The sequence below is a fragment of the Nycticebus coucang genome, chromosome 6 (genome assembly GCF_027406575.1).
Source record: "Nycticebus coucang isolate mNycCou1 chromosome 6, mNycCou1.pri, whole genome shotgun sequence".
Taxonomy (NCBI): Eukaryota; Metazoa; Chordata; class Mammalia; order Primates; family Lorisidae; genus Nycticebus; species Nycticebus coucang.
Genome location: NC_069785.1, coordinates 105,820,545 through 105,842,618, shown reverse-complemented (window position 1 = coordinate 105,842,618; position 22,074 = coordinate 105,820,545). Strand labels below are relative to the sequence as shown.

Here is a 22,074-nt window from a genome sequence, read left to right as displayed (position 1 = left end):
CTCTCAGGGGCTGCCCAACATTCTGGCCCCAGAGGGTCATCTGGAGGCGGTGGGGCTGGGCACCACAGACCTCCCACCAAGGGCATGTGCAGGATCCCGCAGTGCTGCTCTCCAGGGTGGGAGTGTGGCCTGTGGTGCCTGCTGCTCCAAAGTGCCTCATCATCTCCAGGAGTTGGGGCAGCGAGGCGGAGGAGGCAGGGGCCCAGAATCCAGAGTCCCAAGTCTTCCAGCTGGCTACTTTTAACAGATCAAAGGTCCCTCAGCCAGCATGGGGTGAGCCATAGGGCACAATTGCCACCTCCAGGGTGGTAACAGTGAGTCCGTTGTCATGAGCATCCTTGACAGTGGGCACCTCACAATGGCTTTCTGGGGTGCACAGCACCAACCAACTGCATTTGGGAATAAGGACTTTGTAGACAGATTCAATATGGGGTCAATATGGGAAACGATCTGGCCGAGCCAGGCCACCCAAGTATCCAAGATCATCATTGTTCCTGCACTCTGCATGGAATGCCACCATGAACTCGTGTGCCTTTGCTCCCTGGGGTGCTGGCATTTCTGGGCAGGTGGGGATTCATGCTGACTCCTTGGGTGAGGCAGTTTGACAGACAGAATGTGGAGTGAATTCTTGTTCTGGAGACAGCCAGACATGAGTGTGAACATAGCTCTCACCACTGCCACTCACCACAACCCTAAAGGGCCTGCTTAAGCCCCAATGCCTCAGCTGCCCCATCTGTAAGTGGGATGGTGTCACAAAGTTTCAGCACTAGGGGGAGAGTATCTCCAGCCTTTCAGTGCTGGGTGCTGGAACACAGGCCCCTGTCCACTATGGTCCTTCCTTCCTCCTGGCGATGGAAAGAGAGAGTGTGAAGGGACAAGGGTAACGATGGGCCAAAGGGTAAAGAACAGGGATGGCCTGAAACAGGGTGTCTGATGTCTCCCCCAGGAGAGACATGTTGGAGATGTTGGAGTCCCTGGTACGTGTGAGTGTGGCCTTGCAGCCAGCCCTCCGTATCCACGGACACCATATCCATGGTTTTAACCAGCTGAGGATTGAAAACATTTGAGAAAACAAAATTCCACAAAGATTTAAAATGCAAAGCTTGAATTTGCCATGCTCAGCCTTGAGTCCATGCAAGTGTCGTGCTACACAGGCATTTCATTAGGGTTACAAGTAACCTGGGTGACATAAGGGCACTGAGGATATACACAGGTTATAGCTAAACACTACAGCCATTTTTATCAGGGACTTGAGCACCTGTGGATTTTGGTATCTCAGGGACATCCTGGAGTCAGTTCTCCATGATACCAGGAGACAACTGCATTTGGGAATAGGGACTTTGTAGACAGATTCAATATGGGGTCACCAGGGGGGCCGTAATCCAAAATGACTGGCATCCTGAGAAGAAAGGGAAATTTGGACACAGGGACAGACATGCACAGAGGGAGGATGACGTAGAGGCATGCAGGGAGGAGACAGCCAAGAGACAAAGGAGGCAGAGACGAGAGTGAGGCAGCTACTCCGAGTGCCTGGGACCACCAGAGCTGGAAGACCCTGAGGAGGGTCTTGCCTAGAGCCTTTAGAGCAGCAGTTCTCAACCTGTCGCGACCCACAGGAACTGTATTAAAGGGTTGAGAACCACTGCTTTAGAGGGAGCATTGCCCGGAGGGAGCATTAATACCTTAATATCAGATTTAGACCTCCAGAACTGTGAGAATAAATTCTGTCACTTTAAGCTAACCCGTTGGTGCTACTTTGTCACAGATAGGTGGTGACTGCTAGGTCAGGGGCCTTGGGGTGGAGGCTCCACTCACCATCTGAGTAATCTCCTCCAGCGTGATCTGGTTGTCGCCTGGGTCCTCCTGCGTCAGAGTCCTAGGGACAATAAGGCAGGTGATCCCCACCTCACCCCTAGGCAGTCTCCTTCCTGGCTGACTGGTCCCCATGACCTCGGCACTCTCATGCCTCTGTGTCCCTGCTCATTCCCTTTGCCAAGAGACCCTTCACAGGTTCTTCCAGTGGTCCTGCCCTTCTTGGCTGGGTCAGATCCCTCCATCTGGCTTGTGGGAATGGTTTGTCGTTGTCCCCTGACAGGGCAGGTGGGGTTCTTCCTGCAGCCTTGGTGCCAGCTGGCAGCCTGTGGCAGGCGCTCCTTCATGTAGTGGAATAAGAGGCTGCATGAGAGGACAGCTGCTCATAGGGAGCTGGGGCTTCCTGACAGGCCACCCCTCAGCCCAGCCTTTACCTGCAGGAGCTGTGGCAGTTGAGGGGTGGCAGAAGAGAGGGTGCTGGGCTGTAGTGGGAGATAAGGGTGGACCCTAAGTGTCAGGCCAACATGCCCCCACTTGCTGTGTGTGCCCTGGGGCCCCTGGGGCTGCCTACGCTGCAGGGAGCAGCTTTCCAGCTGGATGTCATTGTGCACACAGCTGAGGAAATGGCTGCTCAGACAAGATCTGCACCTCTGAGTAGACCCTCCTCTTCCCACTGCACCAGGGGCAATGCCCAGACAAGCTCCCAGTGGCTGTCTGCATTTATAGGGCCAGGGCCCAGCACAGGGCAGAGTGTGCATGGGTGGTCGTGTGTTTGGGGTAAGGGAGGCCTGACAGAGTCTTGGGCCCTGAGCTGGGGATGGGCCTGGCTGGGGAGATTCTGCCACAGGCAGCAAGAGCTGAGCAGGGTGGTGGGGGTCCGTGGTGGGGCTGGGTGACAAGTGAGGAGCAGAGTGCTTCTCGCCTTCCCTGGGCTGGGAGAGGACAGGCCATGGATGGGAGCTGTGGGCAGACAGTGACCTGTGCCTGCCACCCAGTGAACAATCCCCGCCCTCAAAGTGGGTGTTGTTCACCCATTTTACAAAGGAGAAGGGACTTGCTGAGGTCCTATTGTGAGTCACTGGGCAAGCCAGCTCAGACATGGGTTGCCAGCACTGATGGAAGGAGCAGCGGTTCAGAGACAAGAGATTTAACTGACTTGGATTCAGTTAAATCAGTGACACTCCCTGACACCTACAGGCGGGGTCCTGCAGTGCTGTTCAGTAGCACTCCTATCACGGTGGGACTGTCCTTCTGTGCTGTCTAATACGGAGCTCGAACCACGTAAGGCTCATATGACCAAGTCACTGAATCTTACATTTTGCTCAGCTAAGATTTAAGTAGGCACACGTGGCCAGTGCCCACTGCATGAGTTGTCAGCAACTGTGGGCACTGGGAAGTAGGGCTGAGCTCTTGCCTCAGAGAAATCAAGGTCTGTTGGCGTGGAGCATGGAGGGAAGGCTAAATGGACCCCCCACACCTGAGCCTGGCTGTCCAGGGGGCTCCGGGCTCCCCTCTAGCCCAGTGCACCCTGCTCTGGGCTGTGCTCTACCCGGGAAGGGCTCTCTCTGCCTGCCTGGCCTCTGGCCAGGCCATGCGCTTTCCCGAGTGGGCAGTGCTGCCCAACCTGATGATGTTGGCTGCTGCCTTCCGTTCCTGGGTCAGGAGCTCCGGGTCGTGCACAACCTCCTCCAGGAAGCTGACTGCCTTGCATTTGAGCTCCTTGTTGGTCTCAAAGTCCTGTGGGAAGATGTGAGGGGCGGTTCTGGCTACTGTTTTCTAGCTGCCCTGCAGTGGTCTGGGCCCGGGCAGAGGGGGAGCAGCAGTTTCTACTTCTGCCCAAGCAGGCTGCCTTGCCTCGCTTTATTTTTGCTGGCTGCATGGCCGAGCACAAGACACTCTCAGGAACCACAGAGTCTTACGTAACAGCACTGCGGCAAGACCCAGGACCATCGCTCAGCTAGTCGCACCCAGGCTGGGGACACACAAACCCACCCATACCCCTGCTGCAGATGGGGTGAAGAGAGAGTGGTCCCCTCAAGGACCTTGATTCCTCCCAGGGCCCCTGAGCAGGTCCTTCTGGGAATATTGGGGTGGTGGATTGGACACGCTCCCTCCTGCTGCTCTGCTGCTGGACATCAGCTCACTCAGCCTGAGTCTGCTTCATGGGGGTCCGTGCCCAAGGGTTCCTACCTGGGAGGATGGCCACCCACCTGAGAGTGCTTGGAGACCCAGTGGCGGAGCACGTTCAGGACACGATTGGTAGCTGCTCTACGGATCACAAACTCCTTGTCTCCGTTCCTCTGGTCAGGGGGAAATCCTGGTGGTATGCATGGAAGAGGGGAGACAGGAAATATGGGAGCCAGAAACAGCTAGATTCTAGTCCGGACTGGACTTTCAGACCTGGCTAAGGTGGGGCTGGTCCTCACAGCTGCTGGGCGGGAGCACCATGGGCAGGGGGACAACACAATACTTAATAACCAGTTTTGACCCATAAGACTGATGCCACACTTCTCAGTGGACACAGTGCACACAGGTCCAGCCTCTGCCATTTTTCAAGGGCTGTCAGGAGACTCAGGCAGCCTCTCCAGACAGGGCCACAGGTCTGCTGGCCTTCTGCAGAGACCAGGGGTCTCTGGACCCCCCTACATGGCCCCTGCTGCAGGACTGAGGTTGTGGAAGTGGGAGACAGCAGCAGAAGCTCCCCCAGGCTTTACTCTGAGTAGAAGTTGGCCAACTAGCAAAGGGTGACAGGTGGGAAGGAAGGGGCCTTCAGGCGGCAGGCCCCAAGGCTCACAGGAAGAATGTTTGGGGTGCAGTGGACAGCAATCTATTGGAAGTAGGCAGGGTGTGCCAGATTGGCTAGAGATGTCCTCCCACCACCCCCCAGGGCCAGCCAGGTGGAGCAGGCCAGGCTTTATCCCCCAGGCAGGTGCAGAGCAGGCTGTGGTCCAGACTCCTGGTGGCACTGGCTGCAGGCTGGGGAGTGTGCAGAGCCCCAGCCAGTGCAGAGAAGTGGGGTCGTGACCCAGCACCTCCACAGTGAGGTGATGTGGGAAGCTTGATGTCTGGTGAGTGGGAGTAATTAGGTGAAGCGGAGCCCCAGAAGGCTGGATACTGTTAGCAGAGCCCACCCATGCCATCAGCAGCATATCTTCAACACTTGCAGTGGGGCAAGTCCTTGGCGCCATGGCTGTTGTCATCTGCCACATGCTTCACAGAGGGGCTGGCCTGTGGGAGGGCCCTTCAAGCAGGGCACCGCATACCTGCACTGGCTAAGGACATCCTCCGGTACTTCTCCTTGTTTGGGGTGCCTTCGTTGGCTCCTGCTGTCGCTATGGCAAAGGCGGAGGCGGCCGACAAGGCACTGCGGTTACTGTCCAGTTCGCGACAGGAGGTCATGACAACTCCGTTGTTGTAGGAAAAGAGTGGAAACTCTATGGAGAGGAGGGCACCAACCCTGAGCTGTCCCTGGTCCCAGCCCCCAGGTTGTTAGCAAGCCTGGGCCAAGTCCAGAACAGCCTCAAGAGCAGGCAGGCCACATCTCCAGGGCTGTACTGGAGTAGGGGCATCTGTCCCCTGTTAACATCCCAGAAGGGTCATGCCATGACTCCCCCAGGGCTGTCCCAGGGTGGGGTTGGCTGGGTCACCCTCCTGCCACAGCCCCTCCACTTCTCTGCAGCCCCACTCCCTTCAGCCCTCAGCTTCAGCTGTGCACAGCCTGATTGGGGGTAGTGTCCTGAGTTCTCTCACCCTTCAGCCTACAGGAAAAACACAAGACCTGTCCACTGTCTGACAACCACAGTTTACACTGACAGGCTCGTTGGCATGGTGACATGGAGAGAGCACTGCATGTGGAGTCCACCTACCTCGGGTGAAATTCTCCCCAAAGCCTTACTAGCTGTATGACCTTGGGTAATACTTAACCTCTCTGGGTCTCAGTGATCTCTTCTGGACAAAAGGGATAATCCCTACTTTAAAAGGTGGACATAGGGCGGCACTTGTGGCTCAGTGGCTAGGGCACCGGCCCCATATACCGAGGATGGCAGGTTCGAACCCAGCCCCAGTCAAACTGCAATAAAAAAATAGCCAGGTGTTGTGGCGGGCACCTGTAGTCCTAGCTACTCGGGAGGCTGAGGCAAGAGAATTGCCTAAATCCAGGATTTGGAGGTTGCTGTGAGCTGTGACGCCACAGCACTCTACCGAGGGGGATAAAGTGAGACTCTATCTCTACAAAAAAAAGAAAAGAAAAGAAAAAAAAAAACAGGTGGATATAGGGATTAGAGGAAATAACACAGATGGAAGTGCCTTGTACGGGATGAAAAGCTATATACATGCCATGGACTATCATTTCTATTACTAGTTTTTATAGTAGTAATCAGAGTAGAAACCTTTAGTAGTAGTTTCATCTTGTAAGTCTCCAGAAAGCAATCTGTACTCAGGACAAAGTAACAGGGCTCATGCTGTGAGGCACAAATAACTTATTTGGAATACTCAAGGGTTATCTGTGAGATTTCCTCCCCAGAATGTCAGTTTTGGTGTGTGGCAGGGTTGCAGCGCCTCTGGGCATTCTCTCTCCAAAGCCAGGTGACCCTGTGACTGATAGGTAGGGGCCTCAGGGTGCAGGCGCCTGTTGCATGTGGGGACAGGCCATGGAGAAGGCGGTGTGTGTGGGGGTGAGGACTGGGGGCTCCCTCCCCTTGGGTATCCAGAGCTCTCCTATGTGTGGGGAGATGCTTAATGGGACCCAGAGACCCTTCAGGATCCGAGTCTGAGATGTTGGGTGGGCAATGTCACCCTTTCCAGAGTTGTTCCCTTTATTGCAAAAACTTAATAGCCTCTCCACAAAGTCAGGATGGCAAAAGGGCCAGGCACAGAGTCACATGCGCAGGGCTCAGCAAACACCTTCTGAATCCCTAGACACTACTGGCCTCCCTACTGCCTGTGCAGGGGGTGAACAGGCTTGTCAGAGGCAGGGAGAGACTGCATTGCGAGCAGGATGCACTCAGCTGGTGCTCTGGAGCCCACACAGACCTATGAATCTCAGAACAGTCATTACTCTTAGGAGTCTGGCAGGAAGTCCCACCTCTACTCAGCCTGACCTGTCTTCCTTCCCAGCCTGGGGATCACCTTGTAATTGGTGAGCTGTACCTGAAGAATTTTTGCTTTTGACTGATTTTGGTGTTGTTGGAGATTTAGTTGGTGACATTTCAGTGTCACCATCATCACTTTGATTTTGATCAATATCTGACTCTTCTCTCACGGAGACTTCTGAGCCTGGGAGAAGAAAAAGAAGTAATTTTATTTTTTTCAGTGATTCACTGATATTAAAATTTTGTACTATAATTTACTGAGGCCAAACAGTAAATTTGGGATATTAGGATGAAAGAAAGTTTAATAGCTTGATTTGACACAGGATTTATTACAACCTTCCATATGCTAATGGGCACTGTGAAGGTCCAAGGTGGTTTTTGTTCTACCGGGACTTTGCGAACCTTAACAGACACACCTGGGGACCTTGTTAGAATGCAAATTCTCACTCGGAAGTCTCAGGCAGAGCCTGAGGGTCTGCATTTCTAATAAGCTTTTGTTAGACTTGCCCGTATGGCTGGTCCAAGCACCACCCTTTGAGAAGCAAGGTCTCTCTTTTTCATTTTGGTGAAGCATCTTTTCCTAGGAAAGTCCTGCTTTATACTTGTCCCATGTCCCTGGTCACTCTTAAAAATAGCCTGCCTTGGGCAATTAATATACATATATACAACATACTATATATATATATGTTTTTTTTTTTTTTTTCCGCTGTAGCTGTCATTGTTGTTTGGTAGGCCCAGGCTGGGTTTGAACCTGCCAGCTCCGGTATATGCGGCTGGCACCTTAGCCACTTGAGCTACAGACACCGAGCCTTCACAGTCTTTTTCAAAGTCCTCCTCCTCAAGTCCTGGAGCATGTGACCAGCCCAGGTTTTTTTAACACATGCGCACACACACTCATGCACCCCTGCACGTGGGTGCTAACAGGACAATGTTGACGATGCCTAAGATAGGCCTGATCTGATTTGAGGCAGGACCAGACTCAATCCTTCCAGAATGGTTGAAAGAAACTGAGAACAGGGTGGCACCAGGCTGCCCGGCATCACACCTAGCCTCTGCTCCTTTCCCAGGGCTCCAGGCTGTTTCCTGAACACAAAGGCTCTTCCTGGCTCTTCAGTCATTCACATTCCATTCTCATAGTCTAGAATGTTCTCCCACCTGCTGAAAATTCTAACAATCTCCCCAGGAAGCCTTCTCTGCTGCTGCTGATTGTGCTCCCGCCCATCCTCTGTGCCCCTGAGCTCCCCAGCCCCACATGGACCCTGTGCCATGAAGTGTGTGGTCCAAGGACTTGGCTATGACTGTGGCTCTGGGAGGGCAGGAGCTAGACCCCAGGCCCTAATCTCTCTCAGCCCCAAAGGAGGCCTGGCTAGGACACATACCCTGCAGACGTGGGCAAGTGTGAGGATTGCTGACACCCACCTAAAGTGTGGTGATGCCCGGGGAACCTCTGACAGCTTCCCTGGGCAGCCTGGGCCCCACCTGTCTGCAGGGGCATGAGGAGCCGTGGGGCTGGGCTGGGCACAGGGCTATGAGGCTGGGCACAGCCTGCCCACCCGCGTACCCACTCACTCTGCTTGCTGAGTGTTGAGGGGTCCTCGGGCTTCTCGGGGGTCGTGTCACCCTCATCTGGAATCTTGTTGGCGAAGCTGCTGGACACGTAGAGCTTGCTGGTGTCCAGGGTGGCCTTGCTGAAGGGCGACATGGCTGAGTACATGCTGGTATAGCCGTTGGAGTTGCAGCTGAGGGCGGCCAGGTCCAGGGCCTTGCCGCCCGTGATGATGGGGATGTTCAGGGACAGTTTCCGCCGGCGGCTGGGGGATGACGTCTTGGTGATGGACAGTGGTGGAGGTGAGGAGAACTTGCGTGTGGCACGGGGGGACTTGGGAGGCTCACCATACAGAAGCTTGTTGTTCTGGCCACTGGCAAATAGGAGCTCCAGCGACCTGCGGGGAGGCAGGGGTGAAAAGAAGTGTCGGCACAGACCTGCCAGCCTGGCGGCCTGTGTCCAGTGGGGCTCAGTGAGACAGTGATGGGTCCTTCTTTCTCATGACCCCTGAGACCTGGGACTGATCTCTTTGTAGGGACTGTGTGATTAAATGGCCCAGGGTCAAGTGTCTGTAATGGCAAGTGTCTTGTTCTAATGGTTTGGGCAGGGGACCTGGGGCTTCTGTGGCAGGCAGGGCGATCCATCCAATGCTCCTTCCTCTGCCTCCCTTGGGTCAGCAGCAGCAGCAGCTCCTGATTTGAGGTGATCAGGGTCCCCTGCCCAATAGGCGTTGTGAAACCTCCCTGTGTCCCACACAGGGCCTGCTGCCGCCTGGGTGCTCTGTGGTCCTCAGGCATGGTCTACGGAGGAGGAACCTGGGAGGCTCAGAGGCAGGGACTGATTCATCTGATGCCTCCAATTCTACAGCCAGGGTTCTTTCCATGTCGTCAGGGTGCTTGAGCAGCCTTATGTGCAAACTTGGGGGGATGGGAGCTGAAAGTGGGGTCTCCTTGCATTCCTGGTCAACCCCCTACTATCCTCATGGCAGGGCCCCACACAGGGCCAGGCTGGAAAGGGTCAATCCATCCACAGCAGTGCAAACCACAGCTCCTGCATTGAAGGTGTCTGCTCCCTGCTGCACATGGGACAGGCTCTGTCTTTCAACACTCACTGTGGCTGTGGGAGGCAGGTACTTAGCCCCATGTCCACAGGTGGGAAACTGAGGCTCAGAAGTGACTTGGTCAAGGCCCAGGGCTGAGAGCTGGACTTGAACCTGCCTTGTCCTGCTGTGGGACACTGCTGCTTGAGAGGATGGGTGGTCTGCTGGGTTCCCAGGAACAATCTCGGTGACTTTTTGGGCGTGATTCCATCCTGGATGGGATGGTTTCTCTTGCTTACTGAGGGAACTGAAAGGCTGATCACTGAGGTTCCTGAAGTTCATACCCTACCCCCCTGAGGCCTTCTGTGGGACCATGAGGAAGCAGGAGGAGGGAATGGAGGCAGATTCCAGGTGCAGCAGAGCAGGGTGTGGGGGGAGGAGTGCTGTCACTGCTGGGCCAAGGGCACTCGGAAGGGCTCTGGGCCAGGCTTTACCCCACTAGGGACTGTGAGATGGCCTCTCAGTAAAGAGAAAGAAGCACTAGCTGCTGTTCCTGGGTGGGTCCCTGATGAAGTAGTGAGGCCTGTCAGAGGCCTGGGTGACACCCCTGCATTTGACCTAACACTGGGTAGCCATGGCCTAGCCCTTCACTGCTCTGTGCTTCACTATACCCTCTGTTAGATGAGGGTTCAGAACCACTTTTCTTATGCATCTCAACCTGGCAAAGGACTTGATATGGACTCCCCTTGTGCCTCACTTGTTACTGCCCTTGGCTAGGTGACCATTTGGTGAGACAGAGGTAAACATTTCTGTCTAACTAGGATTCTGGGTGGCCAGGGCTACGTGATCAGCAGAGTCCTGTTAGCTCTGAACACTGAGGCTGGTTGGCTTTTGGACTGGCCTCAGTCTAGCCTGGCTCTGTGATTTGGGGGCAATTCCTGCCCTTAGAATTCTACCTGGAAGGGACACTGGGTTCACTATGATCCACCAGGTCCCACTGGGGATGACAAGAGAGAAAATCATCTTGTCACCCAGAACTGGACAAGAGCAGCGCATAAGACCCAGTCCCCACTCAGCCAGTGGCTTCTGGGAGCCTCACGCAGCTGGCTCTGTGGCAGAGCTGAGCTAGATGACAGGGTTAAGAAGCCAAGCTCAGGCAGCCTATCCTCCTTATATCGTGTCACCCCAGTATGCCAAGAGGGGTCCCTCTTATCCTTAGGGAAGGATGAGTGGCATAAGCAAGCAAGGAAATCCTCTCTCCCTCTCCTTTTCTTTCTCTTTCACCTTCTTTTTTCTTCTTTCTTAAATGATGCAAGTAGGAAAGCCTTGTCCTTTGCTGAGGAGTGGGACCCTAGGCTTCTGGGAGGGGGCTAAGATAGCAGGGCAGAGAGAACAAGTGTGCTCCCCAAACCTCCCATCCCAGGGGTGGGGCAGATGCAGGAAGCTGAGGCTGAGCAGTGGTGCCAGGCAGGTGAACCCTCCCTGCCTCCTGGTGGGTGAAGCAGTGTGCGCCCCCAGCTCCTCCAGGGGTCCTCGCAGAGCTCAGCCTCCCTCCCAGGCCTGGCAGGTCCACGGGTGGGGGTGAGGGGCGCTCAGCCACCTGGCGGGGATGGCGCTGATGGGTTTCTTGTAGATGGTGATGAGCTTGTCCAGGACCACGATGGCAGTGGTGAAGACGCGGTAGGAGTGCAGGAAGGTGTTGAGGAAGTCGATGCTCAGGAAGCGCAGGTCGGTCAGCCGCTCCAGCAGCCGCCCCACGCTGGCGTAGCGGATCTGCAGCACTTTGCAGGAGTTCATGGTTTTGCTGAAGCGGATGTCAACATCATCACAATACAGGGAGGCATCGGACCTGGGGAGCAGGAAGGGGGTCCGAAGGTGTCTTTCCCACCAGATGGCCCACATGCCGACAGCCAAGGGTGGTCTTATTAGGACAACGAGGAAAGCTTGAGAAGAAGGACATTCAAGATGGGCTGCAACTTCTCCTTCCTCAAATCCTAAAAACCTCACATGAGAACCCTAGGAGGCTCGGCACTTGTAGTTCAGTGGTTAGGGCATCAGCCACATACATGAGTGCTGGCAGGTTCGAACCTGGCCCGGGCCTGCTAAAAACAACAATGACAACTACAGCAACAAAAAGCATAGGCATTGTGGTGGGCGCCTGTAGTCCTAGCTACTTGGGAGGCTGAGGCAACAGAATCGCTTAAGCCCAAGAGTTTGAGGTTGCTGTGAGCTGTGACACCATGGCAATCTACTGAGGGCGACATAGTGAGACTCTGTCTCAAAAACAAAAACAAACAAACAACCCACCCCCCCAAAAAAAACTCCTAGGAATACTGGGGAAATATTACAAACTTAACACAAAGTGTTGCTGCTGAGTTCCCAAGATATGCGGGAATTGCGTTCACACAAAATGTGTGCACCGATGTTCCTAGTAGCAGGTTTGGTATAAATGGAAACCCCAAAACTCGAAGCAGCTGATGAACCGATAAACAAAATGTGGTGTATGGGATCTGGCAGCAGCTGTCAAGATATAAGGACAGGTGTGGAATGCAGTCAGCCAGCACACAGGCACTGAGACTGTCTAACTGGGCACAGGTCTTCTTGGCGTCAATGTGCGTGAGCTGGCAGTCAGCAGCCTCTGCTGCCCTGCAGGCTGCTGCTCCATACAGCGCCCTCTGGTGGTTAAACCGCGGGACTCGTGTTTTATTAGCTGCCCGTGAGAGGCAGGTCTAGCATAGTTCTTGAGTGATGAGTTTCTTGAGCAACAGCCAGTTTTCATTTTCTGGACATTGTGAAGCTATGTAATTATTTTGCTTTTTGTTTTGACTACCAAGAGTCCTGGCATGAAATCTAGTGTCCACTTCATTTTATTTCCAAAGTTTTTTGTTTGCCCTTATTCCGTACACACTTGACAGTTGTATTTTTATCTAGTTGTTTTTATAGGCATTTAGTAACTGCCTTAAATCTTTTGTGTTCAGGTGGGATGTGACTGGAGGAATATAGAAATGAACAGACATTTTACATTTACATTTGTAAATGTACATTTACAATTTACATTACTGAAAGGATAAGATTGCAAGTTTTGTCACAGGACTCTTACACGAGAAAAAAATATCTGAACAAACCTATGAACTTAGCCTGTAAAGGCTGTCATGGCAAGAACAGGTTTACTATCTGTGGTGTGCTGGGAAGAACACAGGCTTAGAACCAGAATATATGGGGCCAGATATCACCTCTCCTGTGTTTCAATTGTGCGTCCCTGGATAAGGTACTTACTCTCCTCTTCTGTCAAATGGAAATAAGACTTTTCCAAGGACTTAATTGAATAACTGATTCAAGGGGCCTGGAACTGTGTCTGGCACACAGGAAGCAGTGAATGGAAGTTAACTGCGAAGTCACTTCACTAGCTCTTTATAGGCATGTCCCAACCAGAAGGGCAGATGATGCTCGGAGGAAGTGAGAGAATGGACACTGCATCTCTTTCACATTGTCTTCTTCTTCTTATTATTATTTTTTGTTTGTTTGTTTTTGGCTTGGGCTGGGTTTGAACCCACCACCTCTGGCATATGGGACCGGCGCCCTACTCCTTGAGCCACAGGCACCGCCCTATTATTATTATTTTTTGAGACAGAGTCTCACTTTATCATCTTTGGTAGAGTGCTGTGGCATCATAGCTCACAGCAACCTCAAACTCCTGGGCTCAAGCAATTCTCTTGCCTCAGCTTCCGGAGCAGCTGGGACTACAGGTGCCCTCCACAACACCTGGCTATTTTTAGAGATGAGGTCTTTCTCTGGTTCAGGCTGGTCTTGAACCTGTGAGCTCAGGGCAATCCACCCACCTTGGCCTCCCAGAGTGCTAGAATTACAGGCGTGAGTCACCATGCCCGGTCACACACAGTCTTTCTTAAAGGATTTTCTTTGGACACATCACTGGGCTTTGAAATATTGACAAATGAATAAATGAGCTTTACCAAGTGTCTTTAATGAGCAGGGCACTAGAGATTTGTTTTTAAGATGCAAAATACATGGAAAAAGCACATGGGCTATCAAAGACAGAGGTTCAAAAAGAGACCATTCTGAAGGAGTGAAGGAATATTTCTTTCCCAGGTAGCTTTGCTGCAAGACACACACATTTTGGAAAAATGCTGGTTTTATTGCAGGAAAATACATACTGCATCTATGGAATCTCAAGAAGCAACAATGCCTGATGACCTAGGCACTTGATGAAGTGCCTATGTTCTGGGGGCTAGAGGGAATGATCTGAGATCGGAAAGATTTCCTGGGCATGAAAAACACAGTTGCTGAATTGAAGGCCAGGAATGGCTGCAGGAAACAGCCGTTCGGACACCCAGAAAATCCAGTGAGTGGTACACTAAACACCCCTGAAAGTTCCCTAGAACTTCCCTGGAACTCCTGGGCTCAACTTGGAGAAGGATGAAGAGATTAAAATGGAGAAATGGAAGAAAGATGGACTAGACAAAGTAAGAGACCCAAGCTTAGAAAGGCTGAGTTACGTGTCCGTAGTCACACTAGAGCTGGGACTCTGTAGACTTCCCTACCAGATCCAGCCTCTCTGGCTGCTTTGCAGTATGGCTGTGCAGCAGGAGCCTGAAAGACCTGTGGACCTGAACTGCCAAGCCCAGTCCCCAGAACATAGGAGCTTTGTCAAGTGCCTAGGTCATCAGACTTGTCCTTAGATTGGTGGTGGTTGGGAATGAAGGAGGAGGTCTGCTTAACTTTTAAACATTAAATAACATTGTCCCTGCAGCCCAGAGTGCTCTTGAAGTAGGGGTGGGGGTTACCCAGATGACTGCTCTGTGCAGCAGCAGCATGGCCAGGGTGGGAGCTAGGTTCTAGCATGCACCAGGTGAGCGCTGGGCAGGCTCAGAAGTCAGAGGCTGGGATGTAGGCTGGAGAGGCAGTGGGCCACAGGGTGGGGGTAGAAAGCTGGGTGCGGGGAGAGGGGTAAGGTGTATAGATCATTGCAGGAGCATCACAGGAGCAGGGGAGGGAAGCTGCATTACCCAGAACTGGGAGGGCTGCATTTAGCAAGATATAGGTCCTTTCTCCCCAGGAATTGATCAAAAATACATTGGCCCTGAAGCCTATGTTGTTGGTTTTTCTCTGGTTTTGAAAGGTTCTATGTATTCATCTTGTAATTAGAAAAAGAAAAATAGTTACTGGAAAAATAGTGCATAAAGTTTCTTTCTTTTTTTCCTTCTAGACAGTCTCACTTTGTCACCCTCGGTAGAGTGCTGTGGCATCACAACTCACAGCAACTTAGGAGATTCTCTTGCCTCAGCCTCCCGAGTATCTGGGACTACAGGTACCTACCATAACACCCGGTTATTTTTTTGTTGCAGTTTGGCTGGGGCCGAATTTGAACCCGCCACCCTCAGTATGTGGGGCTGGTGTCCTACTCACTGAGCCACAGGCACTGCCCAAGTTTCATTACTACTGTTATTACTGCTTTTTTCTGAGACAGGATCTTGCTCTGTCACCCAGGCTGGAGTGCACAGTGGCACAATTGTAGCTCACTGTGACCTGGAACTTCTGGGCTCAACCGAACCTCCCCATCTGCCTGAGGCTCCTGACTAATGTTGCATTTAAAACAGTCTAATACAAAAACAATTCATATGTGCAGAACAAATAAAGCATAACAAAAACCCAAGCCAAAACAACCATCCAATACACATTATCTCAAAAGAAATAAGCAAGCAAACATCACCCCCCCCCATGAAAAATCCAGCATCTTTGAGTCCCAGTGGTTGTTCAAGGAGGGAGTGAGAGCACTTACTTGATCATCTGGGGGACAGTGACCTTGGAGTTTTCTTCAAACGCATTCATCATGAGGCCATTGCACCGGATGTTATCCACACACTGGAATCAGAGAAAGGGCCCAGATCAGGCCCTTGCTCACCCCTCTGGGACCCAGGTTCACCAGGAGCCCTGCCCCAAACTCCAAATTTTGCTCTGACATAGGGTCCTCAGGCTTCAAGGGCACTGTCCTAGCATGAGCAGGGTCAATGCAGAGCATCCTTTGGCCATGAGCTGGAAGTCAAGTCTCCACTGGTTCACACTGGGGGCCTTACTTGACCTTCTTAAGTCTGAGTCTCTCTGTTTGCAAAATGGATACATCTGGCACTGACCCCTCTGTCACTGACCTCTGAGGTCCAGCATCAAGGATAAGATCAGACACACAGGGATCTGGGATCACTCTCCTGGGAGGCCAGCCCAGCAGAGCCTCCCTCCCCATGGCATGGGCTGCTGTACTGTGCCCTCTGACCTCTGTCCACCACAGTGCCAGTGCTCTGATGCCATGGAGGCTTTCCAGGTCAAAACTCCACAGGTCCTACAGTGCATCTTATAAGGGTACATGGGAAACTTACTAAATATAGAATATAAATGTCTTGACATAATAACCAAGAAAATGCCAGGAAGGCTATGTTAACTAGTGTGATGAAAATGTCAAATTGTACATAAAACCAGTGTATGGTGCCCCATGATTGCATTAATGTACACAGCTATGATTTAATAAAAAAACAAACAAACAAACAAACAAAAAACTCCACAGGTGCTGGGGAGGGGAGCAGATGGTCAAACATTTCATCAGCCTCTGAAAAAATCCAAACTCCAAATTTTGCTCTGAATAAAAACCCTTCCCCTACCCTTCCCCTCTCCCCCCTGCCTCCCCCAAATAAGACCCTTGAGGGCCTGCCTCATTTCCTCCTTGTAATCCTGCCTGGGCTCTTTACATTTCTGCCATGAGAGAGTTTCTCTTTGTATGGTGTGGGAGGGCCTCATGGCACGTCACAGAACCTCCTGTTTTGGGGGATGTGTGTACTTCAGAGGGGGGAGAGGTGTTGAAGTCACCGGGAAGGGGCAGTTGAGAGCTGGGACAGTGGGTGGTGGGCCAAAGTCAGGCCCCCCAAGGAGGTGCAGAGGGAGGTTTCCATCATTTGCATTCCAACCCACCACTCTGGGTGTCTCTCTAGCTTTGGTTCCACCAGCACCTCCAAAACGAAGGTGGCTCAACCATGGGCTCAGAGCATCACAGAGGCAGCATAGGGCTTGGGAAAGTGGCCACGGATTCTCCTGAGGGGAAGTGGCTGGAGGATGCTCTGCTCACTGGCATCAGGACCAGCTGCCAGGAGCGCAGAGGCTTGGTGGGCACCCTGCGGGCACCTGGGCCTTTGATGACTACAGCTCTCTGGGGACATGAAAAGCCAAGCTCAGAGCCCCCAAGTTTTCTCCAGGGCATGCTGGGTTTTTGACTCAGATGGAACAGGCACATGCCATGTGCTTTCCAGCCCTGCCTTATGCTTTGAGACTGCGGGGTGGGTGGTCAGGCAACCTCTGCTGGGCTGGCCTCCCAGGAGAGCAAGAGGGTATGGAGTAGGGGAGGCTCTCCAGGTCCTATGGAGACTCTGCCCCCCAGGCCCCAAAGCACCCTAGTTCGCTGCCCCCTGATCTCTGGGGGAGTGCCACCTTTCTCCCCTCCTCTAGTCCTCAGTTGCTGTCCTGCAGGGTGGCTGCAGCCTGGGCTGGGCTTTCCTGATCCCGTTAATGCTCCCAGCAGGGTGACTTGACAAAGGCTGAGGCCTCTGTGTAGTTGACATTGGGACTCATCTCAGAGAGCCTTGCTGACTCTCTGGTGTAGGTGCCCAAGCTTCCAGGGCCATTGTCCTTGCTCTGCCATTTCACACCCTTGGGTAGTGGTGCTCACCTGGGGCATGTACCAAAATGCAGATTCTTAGGCCACCTGCCAGCAATTTGGATCTAGTAGGCCTGGGGGTTTGGGGAAGGCAGGGGGACAGAGTCATGAATCAGAAGATTTTAGATTGCCTTGCCAGATGATTCAGATGCAAGGGGTTCCCAGGCCACTCTTTGAGTGTGGCCTAGGGAACTACAAGCAGGGTGGACTAGCCAAGCTCAGCTGTGGTTGGGGCTATGGGCCTGGAGGATTCTTGCGTTTTCTCCCGTAGAACCACATGGTTATTGCTGTCCCCAAACCACCCCTGACTTCACCAGCCAGGCCCCTAACTGGGTTAGGCATGAAGGGACCACCTGAAGGTGATGCTGCTTACCTGGCTGATGTCACTGGTCCATGCTGCCTTCTCTTGCCGGGATGAGGCCACCAGGATGACTGTGAAGGGTGGGGAATCCTTCGGCTCCACACCAATTTTGAAATCCAAGTGGTCTATGTCTTGGCCAGATCCTTTGGCTTCCAGTCACAAAACATGAAGTTGGCAGAGTGAGTGAGGGTGCTTTCTGAGTTGGAACATGCTTTATTGGTCCCTGTCTTGCACACCAGTGGAAACTGCATTGGTGAAGCACCAGGTCACTTGCTGCCACTTTCAGAACATTTTTTTCCTAAGTGGGGCATCCCCACTTCACAGATGGAGAAACTAAAGCCTGAAGTGCAGACACAGCTTAAGTAGGCACAGTTCTGAACTCAGAGCCAGAAGCACCTTTAGGAATCACTGAGCTGCCCTCTGTCCTCCCCACGACAGTGGGAACACAAGTCCTGCGCAAGGGCAGCGGCCGCTCTGAAGCTAGAAGGGCCTCTGCTAACCCAAGGGAGTACTAGGGCCAAAAAAGGAGCTTTGGGATCTTAAACTTTTACAGACTGGGTGGGACATTCAGTTCAGTTTAGAGTTCCTCAAAGTGAACATAAATTCTGAGTGTTCTTAACCTGAAAGTTCCTTGAACTCCTGAAACCTGCTTACTTGGAAGGACTAAGATCACAGCTTAGGGATTCTTTTCTTTTCTTTTTTTTTTTTGGGGGGGGGACAGAGCCTCAAGCTGTCACTCTGAGTAGAGTGCTGTGGCATCACAGCTCACAGCAACCTCCAACTCCTGGGCTCAGCGATTCTCCTGCCTCTGCCTCCCAAGTAGCTGGGACTATAAGCACCTGCCGCAATGCCTGGCTATTTTTTGGTTGCAGCCCTTGTTGTTGTTTGGTGGGCCCAGGCTGGGTTTGAACCTGCCAGCTCAGGTGTATGTGGCTGGCGCCTTAGCTGCCTTGAGCCACAGGTGCCGAGCTAAGGATTCTTTTCAATGTACCAACATTAATTGGGGTGGGATGAATGGGGTGGGGTGGGATGCTGAATGGGGTGAATGGGGTGGGATGCTGTGGACGGTGGGATGCTGAATGGGGTGGGATGCTGTGGAGGGTATATTTGGCTTTGCTCTGCTGCTTGCAGGGAGATGTGGCCTGGGGGTGCTGCCCTTCCCCCAAGTTCCAGACATCCTCCAGCACAACGTGTGCAGGCCTGGAAGGAGTGAGGACCTCACCCCTTCCATTTACGACACTTGAGAACTTGGTTCCTTGCTGGGTGTAGGGGAGCCCACTGTGATCTCACTGGCTTGTCTGGTAAGTGGGGTTCAGTGGGTGTGTTTCAGGTAGGAATGTGTGGCTATGCTCCTTCCTCCTAGGGCCAGGAGGAAAAAGCACTTTGGGGCCTGACGATTCCACCTGAATCTGGGCTCTCCCATGGGCCCACTGTGGCCAAGATTGCAGAAGGCTGGTCTGTGAGAGCACCTCACCTTTACTCTGCCCTTGGGTACCCACTTGGCATGGCCCTCAGTGGATGACAGAAGGGGTACAAAGCCCATTGCAGCAGGGCAGGACAGTGTGTGTGTGTGTGTGTGTGTGTGTGTGTGTGTGTGTGACAGAGAGAGAGAGAGACAGCATGCCTGTGTGCCTGCCATGTGTGTGTGTAGCAGGCCCGGAGCCCAAGCCCATGCCCACACGCTTCCAGGGCCATGATGCTGAGGGCATTCAGAACAGCTGTGCCCCAGGAGGCCCAGTCTGGAGAAGCTCAAAGGTTGTGCATCTCCACAGAACATCTCTGAGCCTCCGCTTGTGGTCTGTGAAGGAGACAAGATTAACTTTGGCTCAATCAAGAGAGAGCAGTGACCCTGTCCATCACCTAAAACACTGACCTAATTCCCCAATTTCCGGGAGAGAGAAATCCCACTGACCTCTGCCTTCCCTGCATGTCCCTGTTTGGTTTGCTGAGGCCCCTTCTCCCAACGGTCTTGCCTCCTCCCCTGCAGAAGGATGGTTCTCTTACTCAGGACCCTTGGTCCCCCATCGTATTCTTTCCACTGGAGGTCAGACAGAGGGCCAGGCACTTCCACGGCTCACAGAGCACAGCCCCAGGAGCCCTTGTGCTTGTAGCACGGAGGTGTGAATGAACTGCTTCAGGCCCCAGGAGCTAGGAAGGAACCAGGAAGGTGGTCAAGGTCATCCTCTGCTATTCCAAGGAGCTCTTTTCTTTTTTAATTTTTTTTCTTTTATTAAGTCATATACACATAGATTGTGAATACATTTATGCATTTGTGGGGTACAATGTGTTGATGTTTTATACAATTTGGAGTGCTTAAAGACATGTTCTCCAGGCTCTCTCCAGGATCACTATGCTCTGGTATCCTCTCTTATTCCTGACAAAATCAACGCCTGGGACCAACCTTTTGGGGTCAGCACATGTGTGGATCTGTGTGGGCACATACAGGCACACTGCCACCTGCACACTCACCTTCCTCCTCTGTGCTTTCTGGGTCCTCCAGCAAGGTGCAGTCAATGAGGGAGATGACTCCATTCTGCAAGAGAGCAGCGGGCCTGTGCATCAGGCAGGCAGAGAGGGTGGACGGGGTGGAGGGAGGACTGCATCCAAGTGGGTACTGTGCTTTTTAAGCTGAAGGATTTTATCTTTGTACAAGAAGCCCAATTGGTGGATGAGACAGGATTGCTTGAGAGGCCTCCTGAGTGCAGGCTGTGGGAGGGGAGGCCAGAAGCTGGCCCTCCTGGCCTCTTCTCACCTGTGTGGAGGCTCTAAAGCACATGTGTGTGTGTGCCACATGTGCATGTAGCAGGTCCCTTTTGCAGCCCCAAATTTGCAGAGGTCTGAAATCCCCTGTTCCAGGCCCATTTTATTTTACTGACAGGAAAACAGGGGCCAATTTCATGGACTCACAGGATTGTTATTTCATTTTGTAGATAAAGAAGTGAAGTCTGGAAAGTTAGTTACACGTCTTGCCTGAGGGCCCCTGGAGAGCTAGTGGTGGGGTCCACAGAGAGTCTCAGGGACTTGGTCCCAGCCTGAGGTCAGTTACTCATTTTGGATAGAAATATCTGGAAAAATGCTTCCCATCCTTCCGAGAGTGAGCTTCCTGTGGGTGTGAGATATTGTAGTGAGATATAAGAGTAACCACCACTGTGCTTCTCATGAGACATGGCCACCAGTTCTTTCCCACTTGTCTCTGCCTGATTCCCTCCCTCTAGAGTGTGGGCTGAACTTAGTGACATACATCTAATTAAAAGAATAATTTGTGTGCAACTTTTGGAGATGTAGCCTCTTGCTTGCTTTCTTACTACTCTTGGATGTCCTGTTCTGGGGAAGCTACCTGACATGTTGTGGGATAAGGTCTGTGATGAGGACCTGAGGCCTCCAGCCACCTGAGTGCTCATGCCAACTTGGAAAAGAGGTGCTCTGAACCTTCAGAGGATGGATGGCAGTGCCAGCTGACATTATGACTATAAATCTCTCAAAAATGAGACCCTCTGAACCAAAACTACCCAGGTAAGTAAATCCTGATTTCCTGAACCACAGAAACTGCAAGGGAATAAAAGTTTGCTTTAATTTCCTGCATTTGGAGGTAATTTGTTACATAGCAACAGATAAGTAATATGATAACTAATGGTAATGAGGACCTGCTCACCTGCTAATCTATCATGAAAATGCTTGCAGAGTAGGCTGCTCCTTGGGAGGCAGGGGGGATTGGACAGAGCATCAGAGTGGACCCCAAACCATGGGTTGTGCTGCTTGCTTTGGTCCTTGGTGGTCTTGGAATAGGCCCCAGGACTGGCTGGACCCTAACTCTGCCCAGTGATATAACTGGGTTTGATAGTCTTGAAAGCACCATTTAGCGCTGATATTTTCTTACTTCAAGTTGAAAATTTTACTGTAGTTTAAATGGTGCATGTTTGTAGCCTGCTCCCTTCAGAAAGGATGTGAGACATTCTATTTCCACCTCAGTATTTAAAGAGAATGACATAGCTATATAGCATAGTGATTAAGAACACAGACTCTGGGCCAGGCACAGTGGCTCACACCTGTAATCCTAGCACTCCGAGAGGCTGAGGCAGGTGGATTGCTTGAGCTTGGGAGTTCAAGATCAGCCTAAGTAAGAGAGAGACCCATGTCTCTACTAAGAATAGAAAAACTAGCAGGGCATCCTGGCAGGTACCTATAGTCCCAGCTACTTGGGAGGCTGAGGCAGGAGGATCACTTGAGCCCAGGAATTTGAGGTTCCTGTGAGCTAGGTTGATGCCATGGCACTCTAGCCTGGGCAACAGAGTGAGACTCCGTCTCAAAAAAAGAAAAACAAAAAAAAAGGACATAGACTCTAAAGCCAGACTTTCTGGATTCAAATGCAGCTGTGCCATATGCTGGCCTCTTCTGTCTTGTCTTATCTACAAAATGGGAAAAGTTATAGCATTCATCTCAGTGGGCTGTTCTGGGAAATAAATACAGGGGTGGACATAAAGTTCGTGTGCAATTTAAAATAGTTAAACATAG

The 22,074-nt window shown here is 52.2% G+C and overlaps 1 protein-coding gene across 2 annotated transcripts in view; it reads right to left on the bottom strand.

Moving 5' to 3' along the window:
• RASGRF1 (Ras protein specific guanine nucleotide releasing factor 1) overlaps window positions 1–22,074 on the bottom strand; it is a 113,412-nt gene that overhangs the window by 28,507 nt on the left and 62,831 nt on the right. For both annotated transcript variants that reach the window (XM_053594843.1, XM_053594842.1), the window contains exons 11-20: window positions 20,032–20,095; window positions 17,575–17,711; window positions 15,285–15,367; window positions 11,088–11,336; window positions 8,472–8,845; window positions 6,961–7,086; window positions 5,076–5,246; window positions 4,023–4,129; window positions 3,437–3,549; window positions 1,816–1,876 (exon numbers count right to left, since the gene is read on the bottom strand). In XM_053594843.1, the coding sequence (XP_053450818.1) occupies window positions 1,816–1,876; window positions 3,437–3,549; window positions 4,023–4,129; window positions 5,076–5,246; window positions 6,961–7,086; window positions 8,472–8,845; window positions 11,088–11,336; window positions 15,285–15,367; window positions 17,575–17,711; window positions 20,032–20,095 (1,485 nt within the window). The remainder of the gene's footprint in view (window positions 1–1,815; window positions 1,877–3,436; window positions 3,550–4,022; window positions 4,130–5,075; window positions 5,247–6,960; window positions 7,087–8,471; window positions 8,846–11,087; window positions 11,337–15,284; window positions 15,368–17,574; window positions 17,712–20,031; window positions 20,096–22,074) is intronic.